Source organism: Diabrotica virgifera, chromosome 10, assembly GCF_917563875.1.
Source record: "Diabrotica virgifera virgifera chromosome 10, PGI_DIABVI_V3a".
Lineage (NCBI taxonomy): Eukaryota > Metazoa > Arthropoda > Insecta > Coleoptera > Chrysomelidae > Diabrotica > Diabrotica virgifera.
In genome coordinates, this window is record NC_065452.1 from 4,237,731 (window position 1) to 4,256,897 (window position 19,167).

The following is a 19,167-nucleotide window of genomic DNA, read 5'->3' on the forward strand; positions in this document are numbered from 1 at the left end:
GCTTGGCCGATTTTTATGAAATTTTACAAGTATATCCTATGGGACTAAGAATAGGTTTTAATTTATTTTATACCCATAAGTTATAAGGGGGTTGCCCATTTTTTTTGGACAAAATTGTCTATCTTAATTTTATATGATGTAGAATTAAAAAATACATACAACCCTTAATTTACACTTTTCCATCACCAACCCCTATTTGTTAATACCCATTTATATATTTACATCTATAAAATTCTCCTGTCACAGTGTTAGTTGTCATACTCCTCCGAGACCGCTTGACCGATTTTTATGAAATTATATATGTATATTCGGTAGGTATTAGAATCGGTCGTAATCTATTTTTCATATCCCTGAATGATAAGGGGAACTCCCCCTAACATTTTCAAATGTTAGGTGGGGATTTACGTACATAACGTGCTCTACAAGACTACGAGTAAATACAATTTAAAAAAATTATGATCAATATCCATCAACAAGCTCTGGAGATATTAATCGCAGCATATATTTGAAGAATCAGTTTTATTTATTGAGTGCACGGATTTTAATAATTCATTTCCACCGACCACAAATCGATTTCGTTAGAACGTTATTTTTAAAGCTTTATTAACAACTCTGTTGAAGTTTAAAGTTTACTCAAACATTTACACATAAACTATATACCAGCAGCTTCGAAATGGCGCTAGTTGGGTTGCTTAATTGTTATAAATAAAGTAACTGTCAATTAAATAAAAAAGTGGCTAACAGTGACTGTAATTAACCTAGGCAAAAAGTGTTTTTTTTTTAAATTCGTACAAAGATATCAGCTTTTCAAATCCCAAAGTAGTTTTAATCTACATTCAGTATTAACAAAGTTATTCAAATTGTTTATGAACTAAAAATGACCCTACTTTACTAAAATGTTTTCGGAATGATAAAAATGACTTTTTAATGATTTTTTTAAAATACTTTCCAAACATGACTTTTCTTCTTTCATGTGGTATTCACAGAATTGCTATATCATTACTATTTTCTGAACAATAATATTGCGAAAAAAAGCTCATTGGGATAAAAAAATTGAATAAAATTTTAACTAATTGACGAATCGTCTTAAAATTTTTTGTACATTGTACGGACTATTTGTCTCAACTATTCATACAATATGAAAGTCTTAAGGTAATTTTCACAAAAGTTATAGCAATTTTTTTATTTTTGAAATTTTAGTCTTACTTTGCAATTTCTGAAGCAATAAATGATCGAACCGAAATTCAAAAACTGCCATTTTAAACCTTGGCTCATCTACTAAAAGAATAATAGTATAAATAAGATATTTAATTACCCTACTTTTACCTGTAGCGATTTAAATGAAAAAACTGCCATTTTTGACACTTATTTGTTAATAACTAAATTTCTCGTCCGAACTGTGACGGGCATTTTTGTATGGATAATGTATTAGGTAAATAGTACCCAAAAAATCCATTTGAAACCTGGCTGCTCAAGTGTCCCGAACATGGTATATTTTTGCTTAATTTCCCTGGGGTATTAGTACAAAAGTTGATAATAACCGAAATACTTCCGTCAAATTTAAACTTTTATTAAACGCTTTTATTTAGTTCAATCGTTTGCGTCAAATTTTTAGACGTTAATTTGACTTCCTTTTCTTCAATACAAATGAATGAAATTTTGCAGACATATGCATTCGCGGGAACAATACAGGAATAGTCGATCAAAATTTTTTTTGTTTATAAATTGTTTGAATAAAAAAACGATTTTAATGGAAAAAGCTTAAATTCTCTTGTTTTTTACAATGCAGAAACTTGAAACTTTTGCAGATTGTAGCTAATTATATGATCTATACATAATTTCACTTTTTACGTTAATTGTTTACGTTATGCTTCATACATAAACAATACAGTTTCAAAATTATCCAGTTTCTGTCCGATTTCTATCCAGTTTTCAGCGAAAAAAAGTTAGGCACCGCAGAGAGACGAATGCTGCCCTTAGTATTGTCGTGGGCTTCGACTGTCCATAAAACTCAAGGTTTGACTGTTGACTACGCTGTCGTGAGGGCCCGATAGTGTTTGCGTAAGGACAGACTTAAAAGCCTGCATTGAGCCTGCAAAGCTTAAGAGATGGAAAGACTGCGAAAACTGTAATAGGTGTAAATAATGATTTTGATTCAAGAAATATATGAAGAAATTAGAGAAAATGTACAATGTATGTATCAAAAGTAGAAATAAATGCAAAAAATGTATCTGTCATATACTTACATCCTTTTCTAAAGATGACGATATATTTTAATGTTTGAAAAGTGTAAGACTAGAAAGGAAAAAATAAAAAAATATGAAAAAAAATTTTTTAAGAAACGCTTTTCTTTAGTTATGAGTGACTAAAATTTAAAATATTATAAAAAAATTAACTAAAAAGGAAAAAATAAACAAATCAAACTCGAAGGATTATTCGAAAAAAACCTTCGTTAAAAAAATGAAGAAATCTAACACATTCGTTAAAGAAAAGCGTGGGGCGCGTCTTTATCGAATAAACGGTTTGAAGATAGCGCCCACGCTTTTCTTTAACGAACGTGTTAGATTTTTCATTTTTTTAACGAACGTTTTTTTTCGAATAATCCTTCGAGTTTGATTTGTTTATTTTTTCCCTTTTAGTTAATTTTTTTATAATATTTTAAATTTTAGTCACGTCATAACTAAAGAAAAGCGTTCCTTAAAAAATTTTTTTTCATATTTTTTTATTTTTTCCTTTCTAGTCTTACACTTTTCAAACATTAAAATATATCGTCATCTTTATTTTATTTATTTTTGAATATTTCCTGACAGGCATGGGATAACAACACCAAATTTGGTAAGTGGTGCTGGTATTGTACAATCTACTAAATTATGTTATACAAACGTTTCTGACTACGACCAGAGGCGTACGACGGAGGAACGTGAATGGTTGACTCTTCCCAAATTCTACGCCACTGGCGGAATTGCTACTTTACTGCAATTTTGTGATTATCCAATACTTTCTTTGTAAAAAGCATACTCTTCATTCGTAACGATGAAGCCATTAGTTTTCGAAATATTTGAAGCTAAAATCGAAGTAGCATACTATATTAATCAAAATAAGTATGCCTTTTCATTTTTAACTTCAGATATCTCGAAAACTAATGACTTTATCGTTACGAATGAACAGAATATTTGCATAGAAAGTATGGGAGAATCTAAAAATTATGCTAAAATAGCAGTTTCATCAGTGGTGTAGAATTTGGGATGGCCAACCATTCACTTTCCCCTGTCGTACTCTCTGGTATTAACCACAAACGATTATTTAACATAAATTAGTAGGGTGTACAGTACAGGGTTATTCACTATATGTTGACCCCCCTGTAAACTGCTTTATTTCCAGAATTAGAAAAAAAAGTAAAATACAAAATTATTGGATTTTTAAATTATGATTTTTTGACATACATATCATACTAGTGACGTCATCCATTTGGGCGTGATCACGTAATCGACTATTTTTTTTTAATAGGAATAGGGGTCGAGTACTAGCTCATTTCAAAGGTTATTGAATTCCCTATTCAGTAATATAAACATTAATATGATTAATTAAACAGGGTGTCCAAAAAAAGTTTTTTAAATAAATTAATTGACAAAAAGAAGAATGTATGTAATTTATTTAATTCAAAATACATTCTACTGCTGTCAGAAAACAGAAATGAATGTTTATTGAACAAATAAACATTACTTTTCACTTAAATTCAATGGTTAAGCTGTCACCCATCTGCCTCTTGGCAGTTTAAACATTGAATTTAAGCAAAAATTAATCTTTATTTGTGCAATAAACTTTTATGTCTGTTTTCTAACAGCAGTAAAATGTATTTTAAATTAAGTAAATTACATACATTCTTCTTTTTGTGTCAATTAATTTAATTCAAAAACCAATTTTTTGGACACCCTGTATAAATAATTATCTTATTGTTTACATTACTAAATAGAGAATTGAATTACCTTTCAAATCAGCTAGCGCACAACCCCTATTCTCATTTAAAAAAATAGTCGATTACGTCATCACGCCCAGATGGATGACGTCACTAGTATGTTATATAATATATAACATATATATATATATATATATATATATATATATATATATATATATATATATTTGTACAAATATTATCGACCGTACTGTGTTAAATAGTAATGTTTGAATAACGGCAATTCGGTCAGTTGAAAGAAAACTCTATTTGTTTTAAGTCTCAATATTTCGTCACTATTTGGTGACTTCTTCAGGAGAAAACTGCAAATATATTAATATTAGATATGGACAAACTTAAATATTTCGATACTTACAACTATAAGAGTAAAAATTTAAATTTCTTTAACATTATTTTGAAAATTGATTTAGAAAATGACAGATTTTATTTTGACTTATTGGGGAGTTATGGTAACTGCAATATATTTTATATTAATAGAATGTTATTTGATATATACAATTTTTAGTGAATAGGTCAAAGTAAAAAAGGAAATTATACATTTACGAAATTTTAAGGTGGAAAGGTAATAGTAGAAAACTAAGAAAGGACCTAGAGTAAGTTAAATTGATTTATAAAATGTAATTGATGGTACTTCATGAGTTAGTGTAAGACTGGTATTTAGAAATTTAAATAAAATTGAGGTAGATTAACTATTAGAAGATAAATTGGGTAATTTGTTTATTTAAATGTTATGTTATTTAATTTAAATGTTATTTAAATTTAATATTCTAACTAATACATGACATTTAAATAAACAAATTACCCAATTTATCTTCTAATAGTTAATCTACCTCAATTTTATTTAAATTTCTAAATACCAGTCTTACACTAACTCATGAAGTACCATCAATTACATTTTATAAATCAATTTAACTTACTCTAGGTCCTTTCTTAGTTTTCTACTATTACCTTTCCACCTTAAAATTTCGTAAATGTATAATTTCCTTTTTTACTTTGACCTATTCACTAAAAATTGTATATATCAGATAACATTCTATTAATTTAAAATATATTGCAGTTACCATAACTCCCCAATAAGTCAAAATAAAATCTGTCATTTTCTAAATCAATTTTCAAAAGAATGTTAAAGAAATTTAAATTTTTACTCTTATAGTTGTAAGTATCGAAATATTTAAGTTTGTCCATGTCTAATATTAATATATTTGCAGTTTTCTCCTGAAGAAGTCACCAAATAGTGACGAAATATTGAGACTTAAAACAAATAGAGTTTTCTTTCAACTGACCGAATTGCCGTTATTCAAACATATATATATATATATATAGTTTGAGTTTAATTCTTGAACCTTGATATATTTTTTTACCAATGTTTCTTGGGTTTAGGTTCATAAAAAAAGCTTGTCTATGATGTTATGACCATATTTATTGATATATTATCCGACGTTTCGGCAGGAAATCCATGCCTTTTTCAAGGATTGACTAAAACAACATTTATTGAAAGCTACAATACAATTTAAAAGAAAATCGACTTACCATGCAATCGTAAATTTAGTTTTGAAACAAGTACACAAATAGACGTCACAATTAAAACAATGTTAAAATGTTAAAGCATAGGAACGGACCCACTAAGTCATTGCGTTAAGAGAGTAATGAACTGTGTCAAAAATTATTATGGTGTTTATTGATGTTTGATTTTATGTTAAGTCAAAATAGTTGTCTTCGTCTCATAGGCGTGCTGAAATATTATATAGTTAATTTTAGATTAAGTTGAAATATACCCTATTAAGGTTTTTGACATCCCGTTTATCATTGACAGCTTTGTTATTTTTTTTAATTTCTATGGACTCTAGCAGTTCCCTCTTCTTTTTGTTGGGTTCACTTTTTAGGATTTTAGTTTTATCGAAATCAAATTTGTGTTTCTTTTCGTTTTCATGTTTTGTGAGGGCTGTAGTGTTATTTTTGTCATATTTGTGAGACCGAATTCTAGAGTTTAGTAGCTGGCTGGTTTGTCCGATATATACCCCATCGCAATTTGAACAAGGAATTTCATATACAACATGTGATTTTTTTGATTGCGGGGTTTTAGTTTTAAGTTTAGTAAAATTCCTTTTCAAGAGATTATATCCTTTGTGAGCAACTGTAATGTTATGCTTGGCTAGGAGATTCGAAAGTTGTTCAGATAACCCTTGTATGTAAGGCAAAGACATATATTTCTTCTTTTCCTTATTATTTTTGTTGTTGTTTTTGTTGTTGTAAAATGTATGTAGTCGTGACTTGAAAATCTCATTGAAACCTCATTGAAAACACCTTCAAGTCACGACTACATACATTTTACAACAACAAAAACAACAACAAAAATAATAAGGAAAAGAAGAAATATATGTCTTTGCCTTACATACAAGGGTTATCTGAACAACTTTCGAATCTCCTAGCCAAGCATAACATTACAGTTGCTCACAAAGGATATAATCTCTTGAAAAGGAATTTTACTAAACTTAAAACTAAAACCCCGCAATCAAAAAAATCACATGTTGTATATGAAATTCCTTGTTCAAATTGCGATGGGGTATATATCGGACAAACCAGCCAGCTACTAAACTCTAGAATTCGGTCTCACAAATATGACAAAAATAACACTACAGCCCTCACAAAACATGAAAACGAAAAGAAACACAAATTTGATTTCGATAAAACTAAAATCCTAAAAAGTGAACCCAACAAAAAGAAGAGGGAACTGCTAGAGTCCATAGAAATTAAAAAAAATAACAAAGCTGTCAATGATAAACGGGATGTCAAAAACCTTAATAGGGTATATTTCAACTTAATCTAAAATTAACTATATAATATTTCAGCACGCCTATGAGACGAAGACAACTATTTTGACTTAACATAAAATCAAACATCAATAAACACCATAATAATTTTTGACACAGTTCATTACTCTCTTAACGCAATGACTTAGTGGGTCCGTTCCTATGCTTTAACATTTTAACATTGTTTTAATTGTGACGTCTATTTGTGTACTTGTTTCAAAACTAAATTTACGATTGCATGGTAAGTCGATTTTCTTTTAAATTGTATTGTAGCTTTCAATAAATGTTGTTTTAGTCAATCCTTGAAAAAGGCATGGATTTCCTGCCGAAACGTCGGATAATATATCAATAAATATGGTCATAACATCATAGACAAGCTTTTTTTATGAACCTAAACCCAAGAAACATTGGTAAAAAAATATATATATATATATATATATATATATATATATATATATATATATATATATATATAAAGTGTAGGTACAGGGTTATTCACTATATTTTGACCCCCCCCCCCCCCGTAAACTGCTTTATTTACAGAATTAGAAAAAAAATGTAAAGTACAACTTTTGTACTTTACATTTTTTCTCTAATTCTGTAAATAAAGCAGTTTACGGGGGGGGGGGGGTCAAAATATAGTGAATAACCCTGTACCTACACTTTCTGCCAAGTACCATAAGGATATGTCAAATAGTTTTATAGCACCGGGCACACATAATTCTTAAAGTTTTAAATACAAAATAAATTAAGTATTTAAAAAAGAGAATATTTTAAAATAATTTGATATATCTGTGTGATACTTTCCAGAAAGTGTAGGCACTGTACACCCTACTAAATTATGTTAAATAATCGTTTCTGGCTTCTACCAGAGGCGTACGACAGGGGAAAGTGAATGGTTAACCCTTCCCAAACTCTACGCCACTGCTGAAACTGCTATTCTAGCATAATTTTTAGATTCTCCAATACTTTCTATGTAAATAATATACTCTTCGTTCGTAACGATAAATTCATTAGGTTTCGTAAATATCTCGTAAATATCTCGAAAACTAATGGCTTTATCGTTACGAATGAAGAGTATATTTTTTATAGATAAACTATTGGGGAATCAAAAAATTGCACTAAAATAGCAATTCCACCAGTGGCGTAGAATTTGGGAAGGGTCAACCATTCACGTTCCCCCGTCGTACGCCTCTGGTAGTAGCCAGAAACGTTTGTTTAACATAGTTTAGTAGATTGTACAATACCAGCACCACTTACCAAATTTCGTGTTATTATCCTATGGCTGTCAGGAAATATTCAAAAATAAATAAAATAAAAGTGTAAATTTGACACCCTGCATTTCGGGTATTATCAACTGTTGTACTAAAGTAAGTTAGCTTAAATCGACCTATTTGGAGCTCAGGAATCTAAGTTTTAGCTATGGCCCATTTTTTACCAAACAACCTGTATATGCCGATTTTCACCCTTGTTTACAAAAAATTTGTTTATTTTGACTTTTGAGTGATACCAAAAACTCAAAAATCGTCAAAACTGAAAAACTCCGCAGCGTTATCTTATGAAACTCACAAACTAATAAAATATTTTTGAATTTTTTGCTTCACATGATCCAATGACGAGTTCTGATGTCCACCGCAAAATCAATTTTTTTTAGTAAAAGTTCGCCACCGTTGTCTTATTTTTCAATATCTTGTATTGACAATTTTTTAATATTACATAAGCCAAACCCAAGAGACCTCCATTTCAAATAAATTAAATAAAAATCTAAAAGATTGCTTAAGTTGGAGACAAATTATCACTTACACCTATACCCTATCCTTCCATCATTTGCAAGGAAAAAGGGGGTTAAATGCATACCCATGTATGTCAATTATAATGAAATAATTAACAGTGTGGTCTCTAAACATAATTATTAAATCTTAACTGTCTTCTTTTTTAACTCACGTATTGAGTAGGTACTATTAATCCAATTTGTTGATCTTTACGTAGATATATTGACGTATTTTGGAATGCATATTATAGATTCAGAAAGAGTGCTATTTGTTTTGTTATTCAGTCTTTCAGTTCTTAGATAGTCTGTGGTCTATTTACATACACTTTGTTTTTTAAAAAAATTGTCTAGATGTGTCAAATCCGGGGATATGTCTGGCCATTCGATAGCTGAGATATATGGAAAGATTAGATATATGGAAAATAGCAACACGGAATGTCAGAGGAATAAGTGATAAAGAATTGCAATTAATAGAAAACTTTTGTAACACTGATTACAGCGTAGTAGCCATCACAGGGCCAAAGAAGAAAGGCACAGTTACTCAAATAATAAGAGATGGAAATATGATAATTTTTGGAGGAGTAAAGGAAACGGAATGGGCTTGTGCAAAAGTAGCTTGTTTGAAACCAAAAAAATAAAAATGATAAGAAATTTTGAGTTTATTAATAAAATATTGCTGATGGTATCATCATCACCATTCTCTTTGCCTTATTCCTATGCGGGTTCGGCTTCCATAATTGCATTTCTCCATACAATTCTATCTTGAGTCATATCAACATTAATCCCCTTTACCAACATGTCCTGCCTAATCGTCTCCCCCACGTCTTCTTTGGTCTTCCTCTCCTACTCCTTCCAGGAATCTGCACTTCAGCAATTCTTGAACATGACCAAACCATCTCAACCTATGCTCTCTCATTTTGGCATCAATTGGTGCCACACCTAGACTTCCCCTAATATACTCATTTTTAATTTTATCCTTTTTTGTCACTCCACTCATCCAATTTTTAGTGGCCGTTACTGACAAATTTTACTGTACAGTAAAACCTGTGTTAACGGCCACCTGCCAACATCGGCCACCTGTCCTGACGGCCAGTTTAAAAACTTCCCAAACCAAATATAATATAATTATTATGTAGACTACATATTATGTAGACTACAAAAATTGGCAATAGCGTTCACCTTTCTATATCGGCCAATGGTTCTTTCATTTTTAGGGGCCGTTACTGACAGGTTTTACTGTATTACGAAAAAGGATGAAATGTGAGATTCTATCTAACGGCGCGACTACTCGCGGGTTAAAGCTAATTGCCTCTCCCCAAAGCCATAAATTCCACAAAAAGAAGAAAAAAAATTCCTACGCATTACTACACCCTTCCTCGAGGCACTTACGAATTTTTTTCAAAATGGCAAAATTTTTCATCAAGTTATCGCGAAAAAGCTTAAAATTTGAGATTCTATCTCACCGCGCGACTACTCGCGGGTTAAACCATGTTTCACTTAAGAGGAGAATGTCTATTTTTTTTGAAAAATGAATAACCATTTTCAATTTCGTTGCAAAACGAAAATACAGCCGAACCATATTCTAGTCCAATCAGAGAGTGCTGCAAGCACCTCTACCGGTTTCGAAACTTATTAGTCTCTCATCAGGAGGCACATATGCTGCTCTCCCCGATCCAACCAAAACAAGCCCCAGCGTGCAGTCCCGGATTGCAACGAACGAAATGGCATGGATGCCCTAGCGGCAACTGCTAGCAAAAAGACTAAGTTTTCACTCTAATGGCATATAAAACAACATAATGCTATTCTACATCCCACCAGAATGAAAACAATGGGAACCTTCTCTGGTTACACCTCCGAGGCTTCTACAATTTGTGGAGGATCCGAGGCTTTTCTATTTTTTTTTGTTTAAATAATTCATTAAGCTACCTTTATTGGCAACCGCAGATCTAGCATTCCATTGACTTATTATAAAAGTATTTTTAAGCGACATTAAAATTTACTATTATCTATTTTATGCAATACTTGTTATAAACCTGAAATTATTGTTTTATCGTCTATTGTTTTTATTTCTTTTAATGTACGAATGTTACTTAAAAGATTTATTATAAAAGATGACACACATTTAGCTAATTCATTTTTGTTGTCAGTTTTTCCATAGTTTGTATAGGTTAGGATATATAGTTTAGTTATATATAGTTTGGTTTGTATGAGTTAGGAGGTAGTGAGGGTCCAAATGTTAATGGAAAATGTGGTTGATCTGCTGGTGAGTGCATAGGAGGGGTGTTGGCTTTTCTTCTCTTTGCTGCAGGAAGGTTTTCACTACTAGAATTAGTTTGACGGTGTGTTGAAAATTGGGTTTGTTTCATACTTATATTAAGCTGATTTAAAGAAACATTATTATTATTTACAGGGAGTGTGAGAAATTCTTTATCATAACTTGAAAGAACAGACAAAGGATTGTGACTGATTTGGCCGGAGAATGAATTTTCGCAATATAATTTTGCTTTTAAAAAGGTAGTTTTTTGCTCTATGATAGTGGTCTTATTTTTCTTCTGCTTTTCATAAAAAGGGCAGTTTTTAGATATTGTTACATGGTTACTATTTTTACAGTGAATGCAAAACATACTTTTCTCACATTTATGATCTGGATTTTTTATTTCACCACACTGTATACAGGATTCCTGTGAGCTTTTACACTGTTTAGAAACGTGCCCGAATTTCAGGCACCGGTAACATTGTACCAACAAAATGCTCAACAGGAAAATAAACACGATTGAAAGCAACGAAAGTTGGTAGAATATTTCCCTCAAAAGTAATGACTACAGTTTTCTTATCTACATATTCTATTGTACTTTCTTTTTGAATCCTACGTTTTGTTCTATATATATTTAAAACTTTTGACGTACATGCAATATTCTCTAAAAGATATTTAACAGCAAACGTCGTATCCAAGTCTCTTACCAACTCTTTCACTTCTAACAAGTGATTTGGTATATTATAAGCTCGTAAATGTTCTTTTAGAGACTTATTATTTACTAAGTTCTTAGCAGCTAAACGAGAGTTTAATAAGGCTTTTATCCTATTCTTCCCAATATTGCGTATTTGCTGTATGTGAGTAAATTTTAACATTTTGAATAGTAGGTCCACTAAAACCATGGGGTGAAATCTTGATAAATTACCTAAATCACCAATTCTTTCAATATATACCCAGATATTATTCAAATTGTACTTATCTGACTGCAAATTGAAATGCTTTATCTCCATTTCCTTGGACTGCAAATAATCTTTTTTCTGAGTTGTTTCACCACTAGTTTCCAATACACTATTTCCACTAGACACGTCCATACCAATTTCCTTCGTCAAAGAGGACGTCTTTAGATTTTTATCACCCCATTACGGGGTCTATTTATTTAAAAACACACAATTTCTGTATATATTTTTAAACGATCACCAAAACACAAAGAAATAACTAGAAATAATTAACAAGCTATTAAACCAAATACGATTAATAGACACGTCCGTATCACTTAAAAGTATGCGGTAGAATGAAACAAAGTTAAAAGAATAGTTAAACAAGACAAAAAAAATGGCACATTTCCTTACCTATCTAAAAACCTATTTAAGACAAGTTTAATTTGAAAAGATCGTTATATTTAAGTCTAAAGATTGGGATACAAGTAGAATATTATGTCGTTTATATTTAGGGCTCCAAAGTTTGATATAACTTTGAACTAGATTTTCTCAAAAATAGCTCAAAGGAATTTGTTTATTTTTTTTTTAAATGTTTTAGATGCCCTATCAGTTAATTGAATGACATTCGTAAGATTTCTCCTCATAAGAGGGGAGTTATGAATTTTTTATAAAAAAAATATTTGAGTGCCCGCAACTCCCCCTGTAATAGAAACTAAAATTTGAAATTTGGCAGACACATATGGTACTGTATTACCTATTATCACATTAAATTTTACCCAAAAGATGGCTTCCAGGTTAACGGTAAAAGAAAAAAAATCTTAAGTTTTCAGACATGCCCTGTACGTTTTTACATATTTTGAAAGAATACAAAATTACCATTCTAACGACGTAAAACTCGTTGCTGTATATGAAAAACTCGAAAAGTTACAGTAAATAGAAATTTTGCTACAATGTGTGTCGTCTCTCACACATATTATAAGAGCGATCATAGCAGCCCATAGAAATAGCAAAATCTTTCAAACAATTTCTCAGAAAAAATTAACTAATTTGAAATGATAATATGGGACTTTTCAATGCTTCTCATTAGTTTCGAGCTTCTGTCATATGTCGTATATTAATATTATACAGGGATTAAACGACATATGACAGAAGGATGACAGAGGCTCAAAACAAATGACAAGCGTTGATAAACCCTATGACTAATATTCTATTGATTTATGCAATAATATGGTGTACCCAAAATATGGCATCCAACAATTTCTCAAAATCTATTGAAAATTTTACAAAAATATTTTTATAGAAGTTGCAGGAATTAATTATGCGTAAAACCATAAAATATTTTCAAGTATACAGGGTGTCACTAAAATATCAAAATAACGAGCAACTTTGTTAATTTTTTTTATAGAATGTCATTATCTAGTATGTACGATTACGATAATAGATTGGTACGATAAAGTTCTCGGGCGGTCCTTCCGCCAAACTTTTTTTATAATTTTTTAAAACAAGAACAGAAGTAATTTTATTCCATAAGTGCCTTCCACCCTGTATGTACTTATGTAAAAAATGAACCAGAGCAATTCATGCGAAAACGTTTTATGACACGATAGTGTCATTCACAGAAAGAGAGAATTTAACTTTATATCTTTCTAGTAAAGTTGTCCAATCAAATTTTTAATGTAGTGTACTAACGGCAATTTTTAATTTTATAGGAAAAATTGCTGAGTTGAACAAAAGGAGATATATCCATTCCGCATCGTAAAATTTTCAGTCAAAAATTAATTGAAGTGTACGAATTAAATTAATATATAACACTCAGTTTAACGGACTCATTTCTTGCAACTGGCGTTGAACTTTAATTCTGTTCTCGTTTGTGTCTAAATTGTAGCTTGAAATATCGATTAAATATTTTCTATTTTATTTCAAACTGCAGAGTATAGAATTGTAGCAATTAAATGCTTCTAAAACTTCCAGGACTCGATTTTTATTTCTTGGTTTTTTTCTTTCCTGTTATTCGCTTTGCTTTATTTGTTTCCCTTAAAACTAAGACACAGGCAGTCGAGGTCGCGATTTTTGAAGTTATTTACTAACTAAATGAAATTCCTAATTACAAAAAATACCTACTTTGTAAAAGAATTATTCAAATTTAATTAAAGGATTACAGAATAATTAAAAGTTATATTTTTATTTGGAGAAAAATGTCGTATCGACATTGGGATATATATGTAGACATAGATTAACAGGTTAAGTACCTGAATATTCAGAATTTCATTCTCTTCATTGGCTGATTATTTTTTTTTAATATTTCTTTAACTTACATGTATTTTTTGGTGTTTTATTTCGAAGTGTATTTCTCGGGATACACGGTTTCTATAATTTATCTTTGGTACCTATCACGATAAATCCTTTTGTCCGACTATAGCGCCATCTATCCATAATTCTAAAAAATGTTCTGAAAAAAGTTTTTATTTTTACGTAAGCAATCCAAGTCTGCAATAAAAAGTGGGGGTTTCTATTTAAGATTGTAAAGTTAACCCCACACCACCTCTAGGAGGTGGAGTGGAGGGGGGTCGTGTTTAGTGTCATTTGATAGATTTTTGAAAGATATTGTACACGTATTTTTTAGTTTTTCGCTTCAATCTTCAATTAGCAAATTATTCGATCGTTCCAGGCGACGAGTTCCACCCTGGGCACCAGTTACCTCGGAAACCATCGCCGTCGTGAAATTCGTGTTCAGCCACCTCCAAAACCCCCAAAGTATCAAAAGTGAACTCATTTCCGTCATTATTTCCTTCGTGCTAAATTTTTAATTTTCTATCTCTTAGAGATGCACTTTGAAAATGCATTTTCTTACGAACAAAATTTTTTACCGGAGATCAATTTAGTTCACAAAATTGCCTGACACTCTCTCGAATCTAATGCAAAAAGTTGCATGACCATTCATCTTACTGCACAAAATTCCAGGGTTTTGGGCTTTTTAGTGCTTCGTTGCTTCGCCTATTATAATTTAGATTTAGTTCACTGGTTACTGTATTACGGATAAGAATGGCAACGCCACCAAACCAGTCTTTCCTATCTCTTCTTATTAAGTTGTAACCATTAAAACTATAATGAGAACCTTTTTTAAACCATGTTTCCCTAATGAGCAGAATATCAATTTTTTATTGTTTACGTATTGCATTAAACTGTTTTTGTTTGACATAATAGATCTAGCATTCCATTGACCAATTTTTAAAATATTTTGTACATAAAATAGAAGCTATTATTGTTTACAGTATTTAAAACCTGTTATAACTCATTAATTATTATAGTTTTATAGTCTAACGTTTTTATATCTTCAATTGAACGATTATGTTCTAAGAGGTTCATTATAAAATTTGTTACAGTTTTTATCAACTGATTTATATTTTCAACTTTGTTATAATTGGGTTTATGTGGATTAGCCGTTAAAGGCTGAGCAGGTCCAAATGTAGAGGGAAAGATTTTCTTTCCTATAGATGCATGACAATTATTGTTCAATCGAGAAGATATTAGAGAGCGCGGATTATTGGTGTGTGGACCTAGCTGAGTGGAGACATAATTTTTATTAATTTTTGGATGCGAAGGAAATTCTCTGGATTCTGCAAGGATACTAACAAATGAATTTCAACATAACCGACAGTTGGCGAGAAGATTGGGAGAAGAATGCTCCGCCTGACATCTAAAATATGCCATATATTACAAGCAAGCCAAAGGGTTTCAATCAACCAAGACGAATCTGGGCGACACTAAACAGAATTAGAACCAACTGTGGTAGGTGCTCTGACTCACTACTTTTTAGATGGGGAAAAACCTTCTCCAAATTGCGATTGGAGTGCTGAAAGACAAACGGTTATTAAGTATTTGTTGGAGGAATGCCCCATCAGATCGTACAGTGGCAATCGGTCCGATTTTTTAGTAGCGATTGAATATATTTACCAACTAAATTTTTGTTTATAAAAATTAGTAATTATTATTTATAATATATTGTTATCTTTATTTATACAGGGTGCTTGGTAAAGAATGGACCATAGGAGGCATTAGATTCCTGAGGTTAAAAAAGGTCGATTTAAGCTAACTTACCTTAGTATAAAAGTTGATAATAACAGAAATACCAGAAATAACAGAAAAAGTTAAAGTTTTATTTTATTTATTTTTGAATATTTCCTGACAAGCATGAAGCATGGGACAACAACACGAAATTTGGTAAGTGGTGCTAGTACTGTACACGTACACCCTACTAAATTATGTTAAACAAATATTTCTGGCTAATAGCAGAGGCGTACGACGGGAAAAAGTGAATGGTTGACCCTTCCCAAATTCTACGCCACTGGCGGAATTGCTATTTTAGAGCAATTTCTTGATTCTCCAATACTTTCTATGTATATAACATACTCTTTATTCGTAACGATAAAGCCATTAGTTTTCGAGATATTTGAAGCTAAAAACGAAGGAGTATAATACATTAATCAAAATATATAAGTGTGCCTTTTCATTTTTAACTTCAAATATCTCGAGAACTAATGACTTTATCTTTACGAATGAAGACTATATTATTTGCATAGAAAGTACTGGAGAACCTAAAAATTATGCTAAAATATCAGTTTCATCAGTTGCGTAGAATTCGGGAAGAGTCAACCATTCATTTTCCCCTGTCGTCGTACGCCTCTGGTAGTAGCCAGAAACGATTATTTAACATAATTTAGTAGGGTGTACAGTGGCTACACTTTCTGCCAAGTTTGACATGGATATGTCAAATTTTTTTAAAATATTCTTTTTTTTAATAATTTATTGTTTATTTAAAACTTTAAGAACTATGTGTGTCCGGTACTATAAAACTATTTGGCCTATCCTTATGATTTTTGGCAGAAAGTATAGGTACTGTACACCCTACTAAACTATTTTAAATAATCGTTTCTGGTTAATATCAGAGGCTTACGACAGGGGAAAGTGAATGGTTGACCCTTCCCAAATTCTACGCCACTGATGAAACTGCTATTTTAGCATAATTTTTAGGTTCTCCAATACTTTCTATGCAAATAACATACTCTTCATTCGTAAAGAAAAAGTCATTAGTTTTCGAGATATTTGAAGTTAAAAATGAAACGGCACACTTATTTTGAATAATGCATTATGCTCCTTCGTTTTTAGCTTCAAATATCTCGAATACTAATAGCATTATCTTTACGAATGAAGAGTATATTATTTACAAAGAAACTCAAAGAATTGCACTAAAATAGCAATTCCGCCAGTGGCGTAGAATTTGGGAAGGGTCAACCATTCACGTTCCTCAGTCGTACGCCTCTGGTAGCAGCCAGAAACGTTTGTTTAACATAATTTAGTAGGGTGTACAGTACCAGCACCACTTACCAAATTTCGTGTTTTTGTCCCATGCCTGTCAGGGAATGTTCAAAAATAAATAAAATAAAAGCTTAATTTAACGAATGTGTTAGATTTTTTAAATTTTGTTTATTTTTTGCTTTTTAGTTGATTTTTTTATAATATTTTTAATTTTAGTCACTCGTAACTAAAGAAAAGCGTTTCTTAAAAACCTTTTTTTCATATTTTTTTATTTTTTACTTTTTAGTCTTACACTTTTCAAACATTAAAATATATCGTCATGTTTATTAAAATATGTATAAAGCATATGATTTACTAACATGAAAAGTAGTTGGAGTCGGCAAAAAATTTGAAACTTTATTGTTTATTTATGAAGCATAACGTAAAAAATTAACGTAAAACGTGAAATTATGTATAGTTCATATCATTAGCTACAATCCGCAAAATTTTCAAGTTTGTACATTGTAAAAAACAGGAGAATTTAAGCATTTTCCATTAAAATTGTTTTTTTTTTATTTAAACAGTTAAAAAACATAAAAACATTTTTTTTTATTGATTATTCGTGTATTGTTCCCGTGAATGCATATGTCTGCAAATTTTCATTCATTTGCATTGGAGAAAAGGCAGTCAAACTAACGTCTGAAGATTTGACGCAAACTATTGAACTAAATAAAAGCGTTTAATAAAATATTATCCACGTTTGTTTATTATTTATGTAACTATTTTTTGATCGATACAATGAATTATGATCATAAAACACAGCCATTCAATAAATTTTTTGTTCCAGATGATTGTAATGTACCCGAAACCAACGGTATACACATGTACCGCACGAGTGTGGCTTCGCGAAATTGGTTTCTCCCTCACCTATGGGGCTCTAATGCTGAAAACTTGGAGGTAAGTAACTGTAGTTATTTACCTGTGGCACGACCAGGGACGTATTTGAGGAAAATATTGATATGTGCCTCTCGAATAAACTGGATTTTAATTTCGACAAAGGCGAATCTGAAAGAATTAGAAAAAAATATATCTTGTTTAAATTTATACAGATAAAATATTCAGGCTCAACTTGCTGTGGTCTTACTTTATAGAATCTGAAAGAATTTAAAGAGGGAAAGACGTTAACATATGGATAAACTGTTTAGTGATTCTATTGTGTAGATCTCATTAGGGATAGCTTAGGGATGTCTTACTTTATAGAATCTGAAAGAATTTAGAGACGGAAAGACGTTAATATATGGATAAACTGTTTAGTGATTCTATTGTGTAGATCTCATTAGGGATAGCCTTTGTTGATAAAACACCGGTTTTCGGTTATACCGATTTTTTTACTTACGGTTTAAGGAATAAACAGACTGCTGCGATTTAATCGTTGCGATGATTTATCGCAGCGACAACGTTAGTACTGCGTTAGTGCGATGTCACATTATGCGTTTTGACGGGATGCGGTGGAAACGCAAACGTTTCCAACGCAACCGGACCGACCTGTCACACTATGCATTGTCTGATGCAGTTTGTAAGCGCGTAACGATGTCTCAAAACGCATCTGTTTCCAACGCAACCGGAGCGACTTGTCACACTATGCGTTTTGATTGGATGCGGTGGAAACGCATCCAGTCAAAACGCATAATGTGGCATCGCCCTTATATTTTGTTATCGCAGTTGGTTGCGTTTTCTGTCATCGTCGTTGCGATTTTACAATGGTTCCAACAGAGAAATTAATAGAATGAGTTAAAAAATATCCAATACTTTATGATTTGTCACACGAGGACTATAAAAATATTAGAAAGAAGGATAAAATATGGGATGAAATTGGTCAAGAGATGAAAATATACCGTAAGTATTTTAGTTGTAAGTTTTTATTCACTTTAATTATTTTATTAAATAATAATTTTTATACATTCACTTTAATTATTTTAATTTAGAGTTTTTATTCACATTTCACATATTAAAATAGTTAACAAACTTTTCTCTCGTTGAAAATGCTAAATTGGTTGCACGCCTTGGGTCTCTTTCTATATTGATAAAAGCTCTACCTAAATTTTCTTCAGCTCCTGAAAACT

The 19,167-nt window shown here is 31.1% G+C and overlaps 1 protein-coding gene across 1 annotated transcript in view; it reads left to right on the plus strand.

Moving 5' to 3' along the window:
• Positions 1-19,167, plus strand: part of LOC114324987 (probable G-protein coupled receptor CG31760) — a 1,828,242-nt gene that overhangs the window by 924,135 nt on the left and 884,940 nt on the right. The window contains exon 6 of the mRNA XM_050641487.1: positions 17,892-18,001. Coding sequence (XP_050497444.1) covers positions 17,892-18,001 — 110 coding nt within the window. The remainder of the gene's footprint in view (positions 1-17,891; positions 18,002-19,167) is intronic.